The sequence below is a fragment of the Vollenhovia emeryi genome, unplaced genomic scaffold (assembly GCF_000949405.1).
Source record: "Vollenhovia emeryi isolate VEMERY1.0 unplaced genomic scaffold, V.emery_V1.0 DF939282.1, whole genome shotgun sequence".
Classification (NCBI taxonomy): Eukaryota; Metazoa; Arthropoda; class Insecta; order Hymenoptera; family Formicidae; genus Vollenhovia; species Vollenhovia emeryi.
The window spans coordinates 177,841-196,539 of NW_011967084.1; the positions used below are offsets into that span (position 1 = coordinate 177,841).

The window sequence follows — 18,699 nt, forward strand, 5'->3', positions numbered from 1 at the left end:
GCGAGGGAACGTAGGGTGTCAACAGGCACGGGGAAGTCGGCGGACGCGATCTCGCGTCGACGAGGCCCAGCCTCCCTCTCGGGAACCTCTCGAGCCGCGGAGTCGTATATCTGTAATCGAAGGCACGGCCGAAACGCGACGGTGGCGATGGCGGCGGCGGCCGCCGCCGCCGCCGCCGCGGCGAGGGTGGTCTCGCCGAGGGGATAGGGGAGGAAGGGTACGCGCCGACGGTGTGCGAGGACGGTAGGAAGGGAGGTCGAACGCGCGGGCAGAGAAGCAGAGGCGGGAGGGGGGGATCGTCGGGAGGGTGCATGAATCGTCGTGGAGAGCGAGCGAGCGAGCGGGCGGATGGACGGACGGACGCAAACGCTGAAATCAGCTCGGGCGATCGATGCGATAAATGGATGCGTGCGATTGGTAGCCGGGAAAATCGATGATGAACGCCAGGGGGGCATACCCTACCTCTTTCTCCGTCTCTCTCCCTCCCTCCCTCCTCCCCCCTCTCCCTCTCTCTCTCTCTCTCTGTCTCTCTCTCTCTCCAGCCGGCGAAAGCCGGCGAGCCACGGACGCGCGTTCCGCGCCGCTCCGCGCCGCGCCGCGCGCGGAGAGGATGCGGAGCAAAGACCGAAATATCGATTTTTAGGCTCCTACGCGGCGGTTCGTTCGATGCTCGTATCTGCCCCGTGTGCCCCCGTCCTGTCCGCGCCAAGCGCCTTTCAAAACACCGACGACGCGCGCGGGCTACGCCGCGCTCGTGCACGCAGTCCTCGTTCCCCGTCGACGTTGCCCGCTGTGCTTGTCCCGTCGTTTCCCCCCCGGCTGCACCCCCGTAGCCCCGGAACCTGGTCGTCGGCGTGGCTAGCCCTCGCGCGCGGAGTTTAATCCCCGGCGGAGCCGTCTCCCTCGGCAGTGGAACCCGGAGTCGTCGTTACCGGTGCGCCGATGCTCTCAGGTAAATCGCGGGCAGCTGCAAAGACGACGTCCGGCCGGAGGGAGAGACAGGGAGAGAAGGGGAGAAAGAGGGAGCGGGATCGAGGGTGCTCGACGCGGCGCGTTCTCCTCCCCGCGTGTCGTGGACGGGCGCTCGTCGGCGGTTCCTCGGCTGGTGATTCCCCGGTGCATATTCCCCCGCGTATTTGCGGACAGAGGGTGTCGAGTGACCGCGCCAGGCCTCGCCGCGCCGCCCCGCGCGTACCCGATTGATATTCGCGGGCCCGATCGACGGCGGGAACGCGAGGAGTCGCGGGCGCGCGGGCTATCACGTTGCCGCGGCTCCCTTATCGGCCTGCATTGATCTGTATACGGGCGGCGACGGCGACGGCGGCACCGGACGCGGATCGCGGCCGGGGAAGCCCCCTCGGCGCCGCGCTGCCCAGCGAGAGGCGGACTCGTCGATCGGCGCCGCTTCGGCGAATCGTTTCACGCTGGTCGCCCGCGAATAGTATCGTGCCGGAGAGCGCGCTCGCCGTGTCTTCCTCCCTGCTCGCCGCCGTCGCGATCGATCGCGAACGATCCGCAACTAACGGCTTTGTCCCCGTCGGGTAGCGGCGACGCCGACGATCGCCCCGCGGTGAAAAAAAGATTAAGTAGCCGAGCCGCCCCCGCTGGATCGCGCGCGACGCGGCTCCTCGCCCGCGCCAGATCGCGGGTAAGAGATGGGGGGGAGGGGGCGATTTCTTCTATAGCTTCCCCCGGCCGCCTCTGCGGACGGCTATCCGCAAATCGCTAATCGCCGGCGATAGATCGATACGGATAAAAAGTGCGCGAGTAGACGCCGCGAGGCCGACGGGGAGGGAAATTCGGTGCCGCGATGTCCCGCCGTGCCCCGTGTCGTCCGATCGGCTCGTCGTCGCCCTTCGCCGACGGGTTCGTCGGCGCGCAACAGGCTCGCTCGGTGACGCGTTGAAATTCCGCGAGAACGCAATTCCATCCCCCTCCCCCTCCCCCCCTCGGCGTGACCCTCGCGATCGCGGCCCCCCGACGTTTTATACACAATCGGGCGCTTATATCTCGATGTAATTTTCAAGTGCTAATCCGACGACGCTGTTGATCACAGAAAAGATGGCCATCGCCGCCTCGGAGAACTATCAGCTCAAGTGGCACAGCTACGGGGCGCATCTGCACAGCTCCGTCGCCACGCTGCTCCACTCGGAGTCCTTCGCGGACGTTCTGCTGGCCACGTCCTGCGGACGGCACGTGGCGGCCCATCGGTTCGTCCTCGCCGCCTGCTCGTCTTACCTCAGCCACATTTTCCAGACGTGCCACTTCGGCGCCAACACCAACGCGCCGATAATCGTGGTCGGTAATCGAGAATCTCACCTCCCCCCCGTCCGTTTCGCCGGACGACCAGCTCCGATCCCGAGGGTGGAAGACGATCCGTCAATGTTGGCACTGCGCTTTCTTTCTTTCAGGTGCTGCCCACGGAGATCGGATACCGCACGCTGAAAATCCTGATACAGTACATGTACAGCGGCGAGGCCACCGTGACGAACGACCAGCTGGAGGGCGTCCTGAAGGCCGGCGACATACTGCGTGTGCGTGGACTGTGGAGATCGAACACCGGCAGCAGCAAGAAGGAGAACATACAGTCGAACAATCAGAAGATCGAGCGCGACAAGCGGGAAACGTCGCAGCTGACCGGGCAGATACAGAAGATCAAGCTGGTGCAGCCGACCTCCGAGAAGGTGATCGAGAACGTGCAACAGGCGGCCGCGGCATGCCAGAACAATCTGCAGCCGGCGAAGCCGGTCGAGAGGAAGAGCGTCGAGAAGATCGACGACAAGGCCAGCGAGTCCGAGGGCAAGAAGACCCTGGAGGAGAAGAGTAACGAGCAGAGCAAGAACAAGGAGAATCTTGAGACGAACGGCAAGAAGAAGAAGGCCGTCAGCAGCGACGTCGAGTCGAACAAGTCGAAGAGCGAGGGCGAAAACGTGAGCTGGTTCTTTCTTTCTTCCTTTAGACTTCGCAGTAACGCGAAATTGAGAAAAAGCACTTGTTCGACGACGTAAAGTTCTTCCTTCCTTTTAGACCGAACTAAATCTCGAGCTACTAGTGAAGGACGAGCCGATCGATTGGGAGGAGACGATCGATCCGTCGGAATCGCTTACGATAGACCATGAGATCGATATCAAACCAGTGCGTAAGATAAAAGCTACTACGGACAGTGAACGTTGTTTCTTCCGATGCGAAGGGAAGTCCCCTGTTACGAGATAGGATCCTAATACGGGATGGCAGGGTTTCTGTTGAATTAACAGGCATCGCCGGTTGATTCCACCATGAATTTATTGTTCTTGGAGTGAAATCTGTTCAACGGGAAAATTCATTGTTAGATCGTGTCAACGTTGCGACGAAAGATCTGTGATCGAATTTGGGCGTTGAATACCCGCTGTCCTATATTAGAAATCTGTCTCGTAATAGAGGACTTTTCTCTGTCAATCACGCTCCCCTTGTTTTCTCGCTGCAGGAGATCGTGCACAGCGCGGACGAGGACGGTGACATGGAGGAGGAAGAATACACACCGCTGACGTGCGACATGTGCAGTCAGACGTTTAACAGACCGTCGGACTGGGTGAGACACATAGAATTCACGCATGCCGACATGACCGAGAATCGGAGAAAGAAACGAAAGGTACTGTGTCGCGTAATTCCTTGTATGCGGCGTATGCGCGCGCGTAGAGATGTGTGAAACGAGAAAATGCGGTGGTTTCAGGACGATATAAACGACGACAGCAAGGATTTCCCGCCTCTCAAGTGCGATCTATGCGGCAACATGTACTCGACGCCGCAGGAGTGGGTGCGTCACATACAGACGGAGCACACGGAGGAGCAGCTGGCCTTGATGAACAATTCGGCGCCCCCGAAGCCGAAGAGGGTTCACAATCACCAAAAGTTATGCAACATATGTCAAAAGGAGTTCCCGAGTCACGCCTCGATGGTCATCCACCAGAGAACACACACGGGCGAAAAGCCCTTCCTCTGCTCCTACTGTAAAAAGGGCTTCAACGTAAAGAGCAACTTACTGAGGCATTTAAGGACACTGCATGACAAATACGTACATCCTAGCTTATACGGAAGTAACGGTAGCACGAACGCTTAAAGACCTCTCACATTTCTTTCCGACGCAACAATATATATGTATATAAATATATATATTGTCTTGCATGGCGTCTCAGTCGTGGAGAGACCATACGGTATCTTATGTATATTCAATATTATGACTACGTAGACTGAACGCGTATCTATAACGTATAAAAAGGATGCCAAATCGGAGCACGACGGCGAACTGATCGGGCCGAGATCTGTGTGAATCTCCACCGCGAGAGGAAGCATAACTGAGCGCGCATTTTAAAATTTCACAATGCATATTGGAGAGAAATCTATACAAACTATTTTTTCTAAAGGGTAGTTGTGCATTCTTTATATAATAATCTTCTTTTTAATAATGTATAAAATAATAGAACTTCTCTATTTCTCTCTCTCGTTAAATAACTTTCGGTTGAGTTGAAACAAGAAAGCAATATCAGGGTCTTAATACCAAAGAGGCTGATTAATATTGCCAAAATGTCTCATTTGAACGTTTTGAACCTTCTTTTCTTCCCCTTAATGTAGCGCACGTATTTGAAAACAAGTTACTTGTTTGAGAAAAGGATTTTCGTTTGAGAACAAAGAGGACAAATGAAGAATGACTTTACTATTTATAGAGATCTGTCGAGGAGTGCTTGCGTGTAAAATAATTCTATAGTATAAATCAATATTTAATGATTAACTTAATTATTTAGAGTAATTCTAGGATAAATCCAAATTATGTAAGATTTAACTGTATACTATTTCTAGGCTATTCCATCCATGATAGCCCTCTTATTCCCTCAGCTCGTAAGTTAATTATGTATTTTTATATTAAAGTAGCGTATACACACACACAAACATATAAAAAAAAGTAAGATACTTGCATTAAGCAAAACTTGAAATTTCGATCTAGGCTAGGACATAAGGATAATATATAACATTCAAAATTTATCAAATTTTTTGAAAATATATTGAGTTCTTCTTACATATAAAAAAAAAGAACAATGCGATATTATCAAAATACTGTCACAGTCTCTGGAACATTAATAATGTGAATATTAATTAAGAGGATGACACCATTTTGCTATACTAACCATTGTGTCACTCTACTATAAATTTTAGTGTCAATTCTGCATCGCGCTAGCACTGTGACGAGCCAAATAACTTTTAAATGTAAAATTAAAATAATATATTACCTTAAAAGTACCTTTAACTTTGCCTTACTTGTACCTCAATGTCGAATAACGGTGTATTTAATTTTCTCAGATTAGCAAGTGTGTATGGCATCATCCCTCCTTGAAATTATCGAGCCCACTAATCCGTTTCCTATTGAAATAAATATGACGAGCGTCGAATGCTAATAGGGCAAAATTTTCCGAGAAACAACAGCACGTGATGTAGCATCGATAATTACAGTTCCATGTATACGAATTCTATTTCTATCGTTATTTTAGTTTTCTTCCTCGTCGTCGATCTTGGGCGCCAGGTAATATCTGATGTGCCCAATATCGCCGATCTTGTATTCGCATACGAGAGGCACGTCGTCGGACATGGACAACGTGACTTGGTTGCAAAGAGGACCGGCTTTCACAAAGCAATTCAGATAGCGACAGGCGAACGTCAGCTTCACGGGCTCCTGCATATTAACTATTACCGCTTCCTCCTCGTTATCCGCATCCGCGGTCTGCGCCAGCTTGATGTTGGCTGCAAAGAAATAGAGGCAGCGTGTAAAAGCCGCTCGTGTAACACGCGCGTACAGGGCGCGTCGCCGCGCGAACGGCCAGTCTCTTTGATCTCGAATATTCTGTACAGTGTTATAAACATCATAGCGCTTTTGGCTCTTTTGCGTCGTTTGAAAGTCCTGTACAAATGTATCTACAAAACTTGCGCTTGCCCAATTTCGCCTAGCGGCCAAATGTCCTCCCGCGGTAAATAGATGGAAGTGAAAACGTAAACAAGGAAGAGTGTGCAAAAACCGCGACCTTTGCTCGCGAGATTAGAAAAACAGGCAGTTTTAAGTACACCTTCGGTCGAGGATCGAGGACTTCAACCCCGCCAGTCTCGATCCGTGGTCGCGCTAGGGCAGTACACAGATAATCTCGGCATCAAAGAGAATGGCGCTGAGGCTTCCGTTTCGCTTTTACGACGTAAGTAGAGGAAACACGTTGGCGCGCCGTATCGCCTTATCTCGGGAATGTTAGTTCACCTGAGCCGTAGTCGCCGGACGCGCTGAACTTTATACCCTCCTTGGTGCACGCGAAGGTTATCGACTCCCCGAACTGACTCAGGTCCCTGCATATGCGGGTAAACTCCGCGGTCGGCATTTTCACGACGCACGAGTACGAGGTCTCCTGCAAAGCGATTGTTTAGATGAGAACGACAGCCGCCGTCGCGTTTCTTAAGGCTGATGGCAGAGAACAATCCGTAAACGCTTAAGACTGTCTCAGTCGTAGACGTAGGGCAAGGCAGAGAGAAACGTAAGTCGTGAAAGGCTATTGTATACGACTTGCCCTACGTCTGCGACTGAGACAGTCTTAAGCGTTTACAGATTGTTCTCTGCCATCAGCCTAAGCAAGCGAGAGAGCCTCACGGGTATGCCCAGGTGCTCCTGATCCATGTTGATCAATTTCATCTCGTACTCGGCCAGCTTGTCCTTGTTCGGCGACTCGAATATAAAGACGATAGACTCGGGATTGTCCCACGCCCTGAGGGTCACCGTGTCCTCCGCGCCGGCGCATCGCAGGATCTTGGACATGCTGAAAGCGTTTCGCGGTCAATTACTGTGCGCTGGGACGGGCATTAATTGTTGTGGTCGTTTCGCCGGGCTCTAGAGCCGCTCCTTCTGGCCGCATCTCTCAAAAATTCTCCCTCGACTCTCACTTTACGGCTGGTAACTCGTAACAGTCTGTTCTCACGTTTAAGATCATCGTAAGTACAGTCTTACCGGGCGATTTGCACAGTCGGATCTTGTATCTAAGACTGTCCCAAGTCGATTTTAAGTCGAGATCAACTTAGGACGGTCTCAAATATAAGATCCGACCGTGAATACCGGACAAAATTTCATAAAATCCTTACTCAGCGGCTGCACCGCTTCGCGGAGCAAAGGGCGCGAGGGTAAATGAAGCGAAAAGGAGCACGCGGCTGACGCAGAACATTCTAGCGACATCGCGGCAACGTCTTCCAGCAAGAATTCGTAAAATTCCGTTGCGCCGCGAGAGCATCGCCGAGATGTCTGGCGTCGGCCCGGGCGCCGTCGCTGCCTTTGTTCGACAAGGTCGGCCGGCGCATAACCTTCAAACGATCGCGTCCGAGCTCACCAACTGATGCTCATCCCCATGGACAGGTTACGGTCGCAACGGTACTTGTCGAAGCCGTCGCTCCTGAGATTCAGCGAGACCAGGGAGACGTGCGCGTTGTCCATCGCCTGGACCTGAATCCCCGAGTCGGAACATTCGAAAGTCGCCTCGGTCAGGAGGTCTTTCACCGCGTCCAGCACCTTCTTCAGGATCGCGCTCTGCGTCAGGCGTGCCTCGAACATCGTGCGCCGCTCCGCTCTCTCACGCTCGCGCCGACGAGGCTCTCGAACTCGCTCCCGGGTGGGTAAACGCGGCGAAAATAATCGCCCGAAGCAACAAGTTATCCCCTCGCGGCCACCACGGACTTTCGGCGGACGGTTACCCGCGCTTTTGTCGCGCGCTCGCGCGCGCGGCCGGAGGTAGGTGGCGCCCGCGCGACCCGGGAATGTATCCGGCGTTCAAACGCTGAACAATCGCAGGGAGGATTGACCGGCGCTATCTTTTGGAAGGTGAAGCCCGTATCAGACTACGGATTGAGATTGGGATTAGATTGAAATTTAACCAATCACAGTAAAGTTTACTAATCTTAAGTTCAGTAACTTTTACTCTGATTGGTCAAATTTCAATCTAATCCCAATCTCAATCCGTAGTCTGATACGGACTTTACACAACTCGACACGCGTCCCCCACCCAGATAGCACACGCAGTTCTATGAATATTCTTTTGGAGTGCGAATATTCTCAATTTCAGAATATTCCAATCGAATATGTTCTATAAATATATATATAGATTATTACAATTAGAAATCGTACATTCGTAACAGAGAAGAACGTGTTCAGAATATTCGTCGAGAATGCCTTTGGAATATTTGTTCAGAATAATTCTTTAATATTCATCGAGTTCACGTATCGCGTATTGTTTATTGCGTAATACACATATCTTATGTAAAAAGCAGTGAAACTTGGGATCATACCATGTATAAGTCCCAGTCTACAATAGATGATTTAAGCCCTAAGCTTTAAGAAATTGGCCAATCACGGTCAAGTATGAGTAGAATGCGCGACTGTGATTAGTCAATTTCTTAAAGCTTAGGGCTTAAATCTCTATTGTAGACTGGGACTAACCGACACGCTACCCAGTGAGAAATGATTCGTCGATCGACGTCGAAACGACGTCGAATCGACATCGATACCGTCGAATTGACGTCGATTCGACATCATTTCGACGTCGATCGACGAATCATTTCTCACTGGGTATATTCGATAGATTATTCTATTCACATTTGAAAAAAAAACATTTATAGTAGTGCCAGTCGAATATTCTATGAACATAAGATAAATATATAAGAATGACCTATGGGATATTCCAAATAATCTTGAAGAATATTCTTAAAATGTTCGTAGGAGTGTCTTGTGCTATCTGGGCAGATAACACACAATGCTCTATGGAATATTCTTAGAGAGCGCGAATGTTCTTAATTTTGGAATTCGGATTGAATATTATATGAATATGCATAGAACGTTACAATCGCGAATTGTATATCTACCCAGATAGCACACGTAGTTCTATGAATATTCCTCTGGAGTGCAAATATTCTCAATTTCAGAATATTTCAATCGAATATTCTACAAATATATATATATAGATTGTTCCAATTAGAAATCGTACATTCATAACAAAGAAGAACGCTTTCAGAATATTCGTCGAGAACAATTCTCCTGCTTCTTCCTTTCAATAAAGATAGACGGAGAAACGCTTCGAAGCATTTGTAGCCGCAGCTCATGTGTGTGGAAAGAATCGTTATTCTTCGCAGAGCCTCAACTGTTATATTTCCGCAATATATTCGCCAAACTCGCAATCGTCTAATTATAACTGACACGAATCCTCCTGGGGGTCAATTCTGTATCTTACAATACAGTGGAAATGCGTGAGCGGCTTTGTCTCTTTCGACGGCTAGAAAGAGACAAAGCTATTCACTTTTAGCATTTTCACTATAGTGGGCTCAATTCTGTATTTTACACCATAGTGAAGATGCTTAAAGCGAGCGGCTTTGTCTCTTTTTTAAGGGGACAGTTAGAAAGAGACAAGGCTACTCACTTTTAACATTTTCACTATAGCGTAAGATACAGAATTGACCACCTGTACGGGGATTCTTTTGTGTGGAACTTGCTATCGATGCGTTTCGGTATCCTTAACTAGCGACAGCCAATGGCAAAGACGATCTTCGTAAAAGACGCAGCTTTTCATGGGTTGTTACTAGTTAACGATATCGAAAAGCCTCGATAGCAAGTTACAGAACTCCCGTACTGGATTCGTCGATAAAAAAGATGTGGTTCTTCGGGTTCACCGCTCGCTCCTTGCAACTTTCTCTGTAGAAAAACGAATAGAACGACGCGCGGCCGGCGAGCAGATTAATTACGAAGGAATACGTAAAATAATAACTTTAATGATATAATAGAGCTTACATGATGATCCGCTTAAGCCTGATATTCATTGAAATCCATTGGAAGAAATAATAATTACAAAATACTTAAATACGGGCTTTATATAATCGCTTACGCTACTATATCTAAATACATGCAGTCTCATTCGTTTATATTACGCAACTACTGATATTTACACGTTATATGCGGAATCAAATCTCATCAAAAGAACTGGATCGGTCAGCGTTGGAGACGACGTGGTTTCGTTCATTGTTTTAAGAAACCAATATCGCCCGTCATGTTCTCCAGTTCGCTGAACATTTGATCGAGGTGCTGCAGCAAGAAGACGGGATGTTAGTGCCGCGTCCGAAATATTATCCAAGAGATTTCCAAATGCGCAATTAGTCAAGCACGCTATATACTCACGTCTGACGGTTCTTCGTTATCTCGCGTTGCTCCTGACAACTTAGCCCTAAACGCAATATTTCCGTCATCGTCGATATCCTCGTCCTCATCGTCGTCGCCACGGTCATCCGCATTGTTATCCTCGTCGTCGTCGGAATCGTCCGGCTCCTCGGCATCGTCCTCGTCATCGTCGGAATCGTCCGGCTCCTCGTCATCGTCGGAATCGTCATCATCGTCGACATCATCGTCCGACCGCATGCTATTATACATATTATCAAACGTATCCATGTCATCGTAATCTATGGGCTCCTCCTTGATTTGTGCAAGCATCACCGTTTCCTCAACGGCGTTCGCTTCGGTTAGATACGGCGGGGGAGCTTCCGATGCCGTAGGTACTTGAGGGGACTGTGACGTCTACATAGAAAGATAAAAGTATTATCGACCCATTGGAACGACCGTAAAATACTATGTGGCTTTATTTTGCCTGATCTTAAGGATCAAACCCGAGGTGCACTTAAACAGCAAATCCGATGGAACAAGAGCTAAGAGCTGTAACAGAGAGTCAGTGTCTAAATAATTGTCTTACACAGACGAAATTTGTTGCGAAAAATGTTACCTCAGCCAGAAGATAAATTTCTTCTAATTGTCCATCAATATAATAAAATTTCGACATTAACATCCTATCGCGGCTCTTAACTCTTTTATCCCATTGTATTTGTTATTCGCCAGAGCTTTGTGCGGTGTTTAAACAGTTCTTTCCCGAGCAATAACGTTTAGAAATTTATACATACAATCGCCACACGACAGTACACAATATAACGACATTGATTTTACATCCATTACCCAAGGTTGTTCTTCTTGTGCCGATAACCCAGCCAGGTGAGAGTTCGTGTCCTCCTGAACCTGCGACGCCGGTTTCCTTTGCGCCTTATTGGAATTATCTTGCAGTCGCGCTACCGCGCTACCCGCATTTTGATTTGCCGACGACTTGTCCGCGTGATTGAGCTTGTCCTCCTTCGTTTCGTCGGCGTTACCTTCTTCCTCTTTCAACTCGTTGATGTTTACCTCTAGCTCAACATGATTCGCGTTCCGCTCCTTCTCCGCTTGTGCGGCGTTGCTCGGCTCCTCCTTAACTTTCTTAACGTCGAGCTTGGGTTCCTCGGGTGGACAAGCGTTGCCTCTCTTCCGTCTGAATCTAACGTTAATATTCCTCTTGTCCCACATTAAACCGTACGCTTGTTTGTAGTCTGATATCGCATCATCCACGCTGTTGTATCTCATAAGAATATTTCTGCAACGAAACGTAGGGATAACATTATGAGCGCAGCTTCTTGAAGAAACTGAACAATCCAGTTAGACTTGCACAGCAAGTCAAGCGGATTAACAAGATCCACCTATAACTCACCGTGTGTTCTTCATCTTCCGCGTCTCTTCGTCTTGCGCCTTCGGAAACTTACTCTTTATCTCGCTCGTTTTAACAGATTCGGGCAGATTTCCTATGAACAAGGTATAGGGATCTATCTCCTCCGGATTATCCTCGTCTCGCAACGACTTCTTCTCGACCTTCAAGTGCCCAAGGCCAAACTTGATCTTCTCCAGCTCCTTGATCGCCTCGTCAATATTCACGTCCTCCGCCATCTGAATGAAGCAGTATCTCGGCCCGCAGGGATTTTGAAAGTGTATGTTCAGTATGTCGGAATGAAACTTGGTGACGATGTCCTTATTCAAGTCCGTGTCGGGGAACTTGATTATCAAGCTCTGCGCGTTGACCTTGTTCTTCATGTTGTACTCGCTCTCGATCTTCAGAGCCCTTTCCGCGTCCTCCCTGTTCCACGGCTTGTTGACGTAGCTCTGGGACATCGGCTTCCTCTGCTTGTTCTTCTTCACCACCTTTTCCTGAAAAAAGGAGAATCGCATCAGGCCGGCCTCGAATGCAAACACCGCGCGGGAGACGCACGTTCGCGACAGTACAATTTTTACATCCTGATCCTCCGCCTCCTCGACGTGCCGGCCGCTCGCGATTCCCGGCGGGATGGAGGGTACGGGGGGATGATTAGGTACGGGAACGGTCATGTGGTTTATTATGGCGTCGCTCGTCGCGACGGGATAATTGCCCCTCCGCCACTCCAGTCCGAGATTACCGGCGAGGGTCGCGCCAAAGTACGCGGCCTGATCGAACTGCGCCTGCGGCTGCCCGAACCGCACCACCCTTCGGTTTTTACGGTGAAAGTTATTTCTCTGAGCGTACACGTTGCTCCTACTGTGAAACCTCTCGCGGCGCACGTAGTTACCCCTGAGCGGGATCTCCCTCTGAGCAATCGTATTAGCGATCTCGTGCGGAGTCGGGGGCGGCAGGGGGGACGTTTGCGACGCTATCCATTGCCAGGGGGTGTGCGCGGGTGTCCACTGGATGGGGGCTACTTGGGAAGGCACTGGTCCGAAAACGTGTGGCGGAGGCGGGACCCCGCTGGGCGGCGGCGGCATGGGAGGCAGGGGTGGCTGGCCGGGTAGAGGCTGGGCGATGGCGGAGGGCGTGGACGACGACGACGACGGCGACGGGTAGTTGGCGTACGAGGCGGCGTCGTATCCGAAGCCGATGGACTCGTGCTTGAAGTAGTTCCGCTTGCCATCGCCGCTCTGCTCGGGCACCTGAAACGGCACGGTCAAAGTATTGAATTAAAACGGAGCGGGCGCGCGGTGACCGGCGAATCTCACGACGTGGGCGACCGGGCGGCGCCGGGGCGGCCCGGCGACCGCCCGGTCGCGCGTACCACGTCGGTGCAATCGCGCGCGTAAGCGCAGCTCGGCGTGGGAGCGAACTTAACCTAGAATAACCTACAAGAGTCGTCGCGCGCGCAACGGAGAACGGGGGAGGCGGTGGGACGCGCGCCGCCGGATTGTCGCGCCGGCGACGGCGAGGAGTGACGCGGGCACCGGACATTTACCGCGCGCTTCATGCTGCCAGGCTCGACGTGGCTCGCCTTACAGGGTAGCAGCATTTCCTGAGTTACAACGTAAACACATCGTAGCACGAGCATGAGTGACAAGCGTACGCCACGGCGCGGACGCCAGGGGTGCCAACCCCTGCGCGCGTGCGCGCGGCGGATAAACAGGAACGACCCTGACCCGATCGCGACGAGAGGTGACGGGGCGAAATCAGTGATGGGAGATTGCACGGAATCGTCTGCTACGGGAGACTTCGTGCGCATGCGTGAGATGACGTAGCAGCTCGAATCCAATGATGGATGTAGGTGCCACGTTAAGGGGTCACAGGGGTCCCGTGCATGCACGAAGTATCCATTCCGATAGTTTTCCCGTGTTTATTCTGTGATAGTGTTTGTGATAATACATATTGATAATATAAATCAAAGTCGTAATATCAACCCATCTGCTTCGTTTACTGTTTCTAATAATAATACATTTGTGAACCATGATACTTACATCAAAATTTTTCCTCCCTAAATTCGCTTTCAGATTCATTTTCATGTTGGGAACCTTATGCTACCACATAATATGTACGTCAGTGAGGCTGCGCAGAAGTTTGCTCAATGCGCGTGCGCGTGAATTCCGTGCGATCTCCCATCACTGGGCGAAATCGCGTTGCGCAATTCATCTCGTCGTTGACGAGGAACGCGCCTGCATCCGCGCTCGCGGACGCCGATCATTCCTCGCTTCCTTTCTCTCTCTCTCTCTCTTCCTTCTTTTCTTCGAACTATCGATCCGCGTCGCGCCGCGCACGTGACGACGCGGACGCGAACGCGCGTCGCGTCGTTGAAGCGCGCGAACCAAGCCACAGAGACGTGACGCTTCTGTAAAAGAGAGACTTGAGCGCAAAGAGAATTATTACTTGCAGAATTGTATCATTAACTGTCGTTTATTTTCACAATACGCAGTAAGCTCGCAATCCTTCGATTATAATTGACATCGATTTGCGACTTTGTGGTCGTGGGTGAAAGGCGAGGTGGGGGCGTTTCCGGGTTTGTCGCGCGAAGAAATGGAAAAAAAAAGGAACGCGCCGCGGACGAGGCGACGCAAAAACGGATTGACTGACCACGAAGGATACACAAAATAATAACTTTAATGATACAATAGAGCTTACATAATCATGCGCTCGGGCATGGTGTCCAGGTTGAAATTCAATGAAAAAAATAATTACAAAACGCCTAAACATGGGCTCCTATAGTCGCTTACGCTACTGTATTTAAACACATGCAGTCTTATTCGCTTATAGTTAGGCGGCTACTGATTTATACAATTATACGTGGAATTGCATTCCACCGAAGAGAATCTCGGCGCGTCGAGACGGTCGTCCGTTCAATTCTTCAGCAAACCAATGTCGCTCGTCATGTTCTCCAAGTCGCTGAACATCTGGTCGAGGTGCTGAAACGAGATGCTCGCGTTACCGAATCGCTTCAACCAGACGCAGTGCAACTAATCGCACGCTTACATCCGCCGGCTCTTCCTTATCTTTCGCAGCTTCCGATGAAAGCTTCGCAAACGCAACGTCTCTATCGTCGTCGGACTCGTCTTCATTGTCCTCGAAGTTCCCCGCGTTATTATCCTCGTCGTCGTCGGTATCGTCCGGTTCCTCGTCGTCGTCGTCGTCGTCATCGTCGTCATCGTCGTCGTCGTCGTCGTCATCGTAATCTATAGGTTCCAATTTGATTTGCGTGAGCATCACCATCTCCTCGGCGGCGTCGCTCTGTGCTGGACACGACGACGGGGCTTCCGATGTCGAAGGTGCTTGAGAACACGTCTGTTTGCGACCAATAGAAGCATTAGGATACGCAGGGTGTCTAATTTTCAATGATCCACGCAAATATCTCCGAAAATATGAAAGATACGGAAAAACGTTTCAAACAAAAGTTGTTTGGTTCGCGGGGGGGACATAAGGTGGCGCCACTGACTTGACCTTGGATAGTCACTTGAAGGTCCTGTGAAGGTCACTTTCAATTTTTTAAATGGAACCCCCTATTGTTCATTATACTATCTTATTCTACTAATTAATGTGTACAACTTTTGTCCGAAACGTCTTTTGATTTGCCTGATATTTTTTGAGATAAATAAATTAGTATGGCTCGTATGTGTTAAACACAAATTTCAAAGAATTTAAAGGACTCGGAGCCGTGACAGGGTGGTAGTGTCTAAATATTCTATTCTAAATTTATTGCGAAAAAATATCACCTCGGCCAGGGTTTGAACCTGGACCTCCCTCTCGCTAGGCGGGCGTCTCAACTAATTCGGCCACCGAGGCACATTTTTTGAGATATTCAAGAGAAAATTTGTAACTTTTTCAATGTTTAGCTCATGATGTCTCGGGACTTTTTTACTTGATTTAGGAATATGCAATAGTGTTTCAATTATTTTCCGAAAAATAACATAATTACTTGCGTACAGTTGCAGCACACTTAATGATACTGATTTTATATTACCCAGGGCTGTCGTTGCTCTTGTACAGTCTTGTCCGACGCGATCGAGGTTGGCGACAAAGAGGAACGAGAGTTTGCATTTTCCTGAACCAGCGAGGCCGATTTGTTCTGCGCTTTACTGGAATTATCCTGCAATCGCGCTTCCACGCTCTCCGCGTCTTGCCTCGATTTATCCGCGTGGTTGACCTTATCCTCCTTCGCTTGACCAGCGCTGTCTTCTTTCGAATCGTTAACATCGGGCTTAAGCTCGACGTGATTCGCGCTCTGTTCCTTCTCCGCTTGCGCGGCATTGCCCGTCTCCTCTTTGACCTTCTTGAAGTCGGGCTTAAGTTCCTCGGGAAGATAAGCGTTGCCTTCCTTTCGTCTGAATTTAACGATGATACTCCGCGTGTCCCACATTAAACCGTACGCCTTTTTGTAATCCGCTATCGCGTCGTCTACGCTGTTGTATCTCATGAAAGCAAACCTGCAACAAAATGTAAAAATGTAGAAATGAGACAACGGAGTAGCCAAAGAATACACTGTTGTGCCTCACGAAAGCAAACCTACAACAAATGTAAAAACGAGATAACGGAATATTCGAAGATTGCACTCTCTCTCTCTCTCTCTCTCTATTGGCTACGTAAACGTTTATAAAGTGTCTACAACTCACTGCGTGTTCTTCAACTTCCGCGCCCTCGACACGTCCACGCGTGCCTTCGGAAATTTGCTTTTAATTTCGTTCGCCTTAACAAACGTGGGCAGATTTCCTATGTATAGATTGTATGGATTTATGTCCTCGGGCTTCGTGTTCCGGACATCCTCGTTCCTCACCGCCTTCTTCTCGACCTTGAGATACCCCGTGCCGAACTTGATCTTCTCCAGCTCCTTTATAGCCCCGTCAATGTTGACGCTCTTCGCCATCTGAATGAAGCAATACCTCGGACCGCTCGGATTTTGAAAGTGTATATTCCGTATACCAGGGTGAAACAGCCTGACAATGTCCTTATTTAGATCCGGATCGGGAAACTTAATTATTAAACTCTGCGCGTTAACTTTGTTCTTCATATTGTACTCGTTCTCGGTCATCAGAGCTCTCTCCGCGTCCTCCCTGTTCCACGGCTTACTGGGATAGCTCTGGGACATCGGCTTCCTCTGTTTATTCTTCTTCACCACCTTCTCCTGAAAAAGAAAGATCCAATCGCGTTAGCACGCCCCTGCGACAGACGCAGGCGCCGCTCAACAATACGCATCGGTACGGTACAATTTTCACATCCTGATCCTCCGCCTCCTCGCCGTGCCTGCCGCTCGCGATCCCCGGTGGAATGGAAGGTATGGAATGAGCAGACAGAGGGACGGCCATGTGGTTCATCAATCCGTCGCCCGCCGGCGCGGCGTAATTGTTCCTCTGCCACTGCAATCCGAGGCTGCCGGTCAGGGTGGCGCCGAAGTACGCGTTCTGATCGAACTGGCCCTGCGACTGGCCGAAACGCATGGGCCTCTTGCTCTTACGATGGAAGTTATTCCTCTGGACGTACATATTGCTCCGGTTGTGAGCAAACCTCTCGTGGCGTACGTAGCTACCCCTCAGCGGCATCTCCCTCTGAATCGTGTTGGTGATCTCGCGCGGGGTCGGGTGCGGCAGGGACGGCTGCGACGCTATCCACTGCCACGGGGGATGCGTCCAGGCTTGGATGGGGGCGACTTGGGAAGGCACTGGTCCGAATACGTGCGGCGGAGGCGGAACCCCGCTGGGCGGCGGCATGGGAGGCAGGGGCGGCTGGCCGGGTAACGGCTGAGCGATGGAGGGCGCGGACGACGGCGAGTAATTGGCGTACGAGGCATCGTAGCCGAAGCTGACCGACTCCTGCTTGACGTAGGTCCGCTTGCTCTCGCCGCTCTCCTCGGGCACCTGCAAGATCGAGAGGCGTCGTCAATTAAAATCGAGCGCGCGCCTGCCGCGGCGAGGTCGTCGGGGCGGCGATTCGCCCCGCGGACGGCGCCGGTGAGACGCCCGCTGCGCGCGTAAACATTGCGCCTGGCGTGGACGAATTAACCTAGAATAACCTAAAAAATTGTCGCAAATCGACGGGGGGCGGGGAGAAAAGGAAGCGCGCGGCGCGTCGCCGAGCGTCTCCGCGTCGTGCGCGGGGGCGAACGGTAGGCTGCGGCATTACCGTGCGCTTCATGCTGCCGGGATCAACGTGACTCGTCCTCGCAGCACGCAGTAGCGTCTCGTGAGTTACAATGTAAACACATCGTAGCGCGAGCACACGGGTGACAGGACTGACAAGCGCGTAACTACCGGGTGCGGGGGGGGGGGGGGGTTGGACGTCAGGAGTGCCAACCTTGCTGACCCTTTCGCGCGCGCAAAATTCTACGATTTTGCACACGATTGTACGAAATGAACAGGAAAATACGTCTCGCAATCTACATTATTCTGCGCGGGAACGCGAGCGAGTTGCGCGCGTCGTCCACGAGACACCGGGGAAACACGTCCCCGAGTTTCGCTCTTTCTCTTTGTCTCTCGCGCTTTCTTCTTCAAGTCATCGATCCGCGACGCGTCGCGCACACACGTGACGACTCGCCTTCTTGTGGAACGCGAGCGAGACGCAAGCGCGAGATACGCGAAGCGTGTATTCCGCGGAAGCAGCTCGAGCGATCGTCGCCGCCGCGAATTCAATTTGGCAGCACGAGGGCTTGTTTTCTGTTCCTGCACTGGTGAACTAGTGCAGTAAGCTAGAATGAGAAAAAATATACTTGTCTTAAGCCCGCTGCAGACGATGCTATTTTTCCTGCTGGATTGCTTGCAATTTAGTAAATTACTATCATTGCACCACTCAGCATTCAGGATTCCTAGTAATTTAGTAAATCGCAAGCAATCCAGCAGGAAAAATAGCATCGTCTGCAGCGGGCTTTAGGGCAACTTTCACCAAGCTCCGGTTAACCCAACCGATCTAGTAACATGCAGGATTGCAACCGAATCTGATATATTTTCTCGGATTCTCATCAGATTTCTCATCAGATTCAGTTGCAATCCTGCATGTTACTAGATCGGTTGAGTTAACCGGAGCTTGGTGAAAGTTGCCCTTAGGCCCGGTT

The 18,699-nt window shown here is 50.7% G+C and overlaps 5 protein-coding genes across 7 annotated transcripts in view; 2 read left to right on the top strand and 3 right to left on the bottom strand.

The window, feature by feature from the left end:
- LOC105559266 (zinc finger and BTB domain-containing protein 14) overlaps nt 1–5,271 on the top strand; it is an 8,836-nt gene extending 3,565 nt beyond the window's left edge. The window contains exons 1-6 of one of the 3 annotated variants that reach the window (XM_012007425.1): nt 634–952; nt 2,057–2,298; nt 2,412–2,930; nt 3,028–3,135; nt 3,464–3,628; nt 3,710–5,271. In XM_012007425.1, coding sequence (XP_011862815.1) covers nt 943–952; nt 2,057–2,298; nt 2,412–2,930; nt 3,028–3,135; nt 3,464–3,628; nt 3,710–4,096 — 1,431 coding nt within the window. In that variant the 5' untranslated portion in view covers nt 634–942 and the 3' untranslated portion in view covers nt 4,097–5,271. Of the gene's footprint in view, nt 1–633; nt 953–1,038; nt 1,117–2,056; nt 2,299–2,411; nt 2,931–3,027; nt 3,136–3,463; nt 3,629–3,709 lie in introns of those variants that run through there. The other 2 variants (XM_012007426.1, XM_012007427.1) reach the window with 2 other exon arrangements.
- On the bottom strand, nt 5,013–7,768 carry LOC105559265 (proliferating cell nuclear antigen). The gene is made up of 4 exons (XM_012007424.1): nt 7,383–7,768; nt 6,656–6,821; nt 6,272–6,416; nt 5,013–5,769 (listed from the first exon to the last, which is right to left on the bottom strand). Exons 1-4 carry the CDS (start codon nt 7,601–7,603, stop codon nt 5,516–5,518), a joined length of 786 nt encoding a protein of 261 aa, XP_011862814.1. The 5' UTR covers nt 7,604–7,768; the 3' UTR covers nt 5,013–5,515.
- LOC105559262 (eukaryotic translation initiation factor 4E-like) overlaps nt 6,146–18,699 on the top strand; it is a 15,672-nt gene continuing 3,118 nt past the window's right edge. Inside the window, exon 1 of the mRNA XM_012007420.1 lies at nt 6,146–6,212. Coding sequence (XP_011862810.1) covers nt 6,180–6,212 — 33 coding nt within the window. The 5' untranslated portion in view covers nt 6,146–6,179. The remainder of the gene's footprint in view (nt 6,213–18,699) is intronic.
- Nucleotides 9,788–13,879, bottom strand: LOC105559264 (histone-lysine N-methyltransferase SETD1B-like). The gene is made up of 6 exons (XM_012007422.1): nt 13,135–13,879; nt 12,161–12,838; nt 11,595–12,085; nt 11,033–11,480; nt 10,211–10,603; nt 9,788–10,117 (listed from the first exon to the last, which is right to left on the bottom strand). The coding sequence occupies exons 1-6, from the start codon at nt 13,396–13,398 to the stop codon at nt 10,052–10,054; spliced, it is 2,340 nt and encodes a 779-aa protein (XP_011862812.1). The 5' UTR covers nt 13,399–13,879; the 3' UTR covers nt 9,788–10,051.
- LOC105559263 lies at nt 14,045–17,850 on the bottom strand. Its single transcript, XM_012007421.1, has 6 exons — nt 17,775–17,850; nt 16,862–17,509; nt 16,271–16,779; nt 15,622–16,084; nt 14,637–14,945; nt 14,045–14,569 (listed from the first exon to the last, which is right to left on the bottom strand). The coding sequence occupies exons 1-6, from the start codon at nt 17,784–17,786 to the stop codon at nt 14,504–14,506; spliced, it is 2,007 nt and encodes a 668-aa protein (XP_011862811.1). The 5' UTR covers nt 17,787–17,850; the 3' UTR covers nt 14,045–14,503.

What these genes read in the sequence shown, in the direction of transcription:
- LOC105559265 (XM_012007424.1), bottom strand. Translation starts at nt 7,603, where the DNA reads ATGTTCGAGGCACGCCTGACGCAGAGCGCGATCCTGAAGAAGGTGCTG. An exon ending in ATGGGGATGAGCATCAGTTG is followed by an intron (nt 6,822 to 7,382) that starts GTGAGCTCGGAC and finishes AAACGCTTTCAG; the next exon opens with CATGTCCAAGATCCTGCGAT. An exon ending in AGGAGCACCTGGGCATACCC is followed by an intron (nt 6,417 to 6,655) that starts GTGAGGCTCTCT and finishes ATCGCTTTGCAG; the next exon opens with GAGACCTCGTACTCGTGCGT.
- LOC105559264 (XM_012007422.1), bottom strand. Translation starts at nt 13,398, where the DNA reads ATGCGCACGAAGTCTCCCGTAGCAGACGATTCCGTGCAATCTCCCATC. An exon ending in CTGGCAGCATGAAGCGCGCG is followed by an intron (nt 12,839 to 13,134) that starts GTAAATGTCCGG and finishes GTGCCGTTTCAG; the next exon opens with GTGCCCGAGCAGAGCGGCGA. An exon ending in ATAACGAAGAACCGTCAGAC is followed by an intron (nt 10,118 to 10,210) that starts GTGAGTATATAG and finishes TTCTTGCTGCAG; the next exon opens with CACCTCGATCAAATGTTCAG.
- LOC105559263 (XM_012007421.1), bottom strand. An exon ending in AGGATCAGGATGTGAAAATT is followed by an intron (nt 16,780 to 16,861) that starts GTACCGTACCGA and finishes TTTCTTTTTCAG; the next exon opens with GAGAAGGTGGTGAAGAAGAA. An exon ending in ATAAGGAAGAGCCGGCGGAT is followed by an intron (nt 14,570 to 14,636) that starts GTAAGCGTGCGA and finishes ATCTCGTTTCAG; the next exon opens with CACCTCGACCAGATGTTCAG.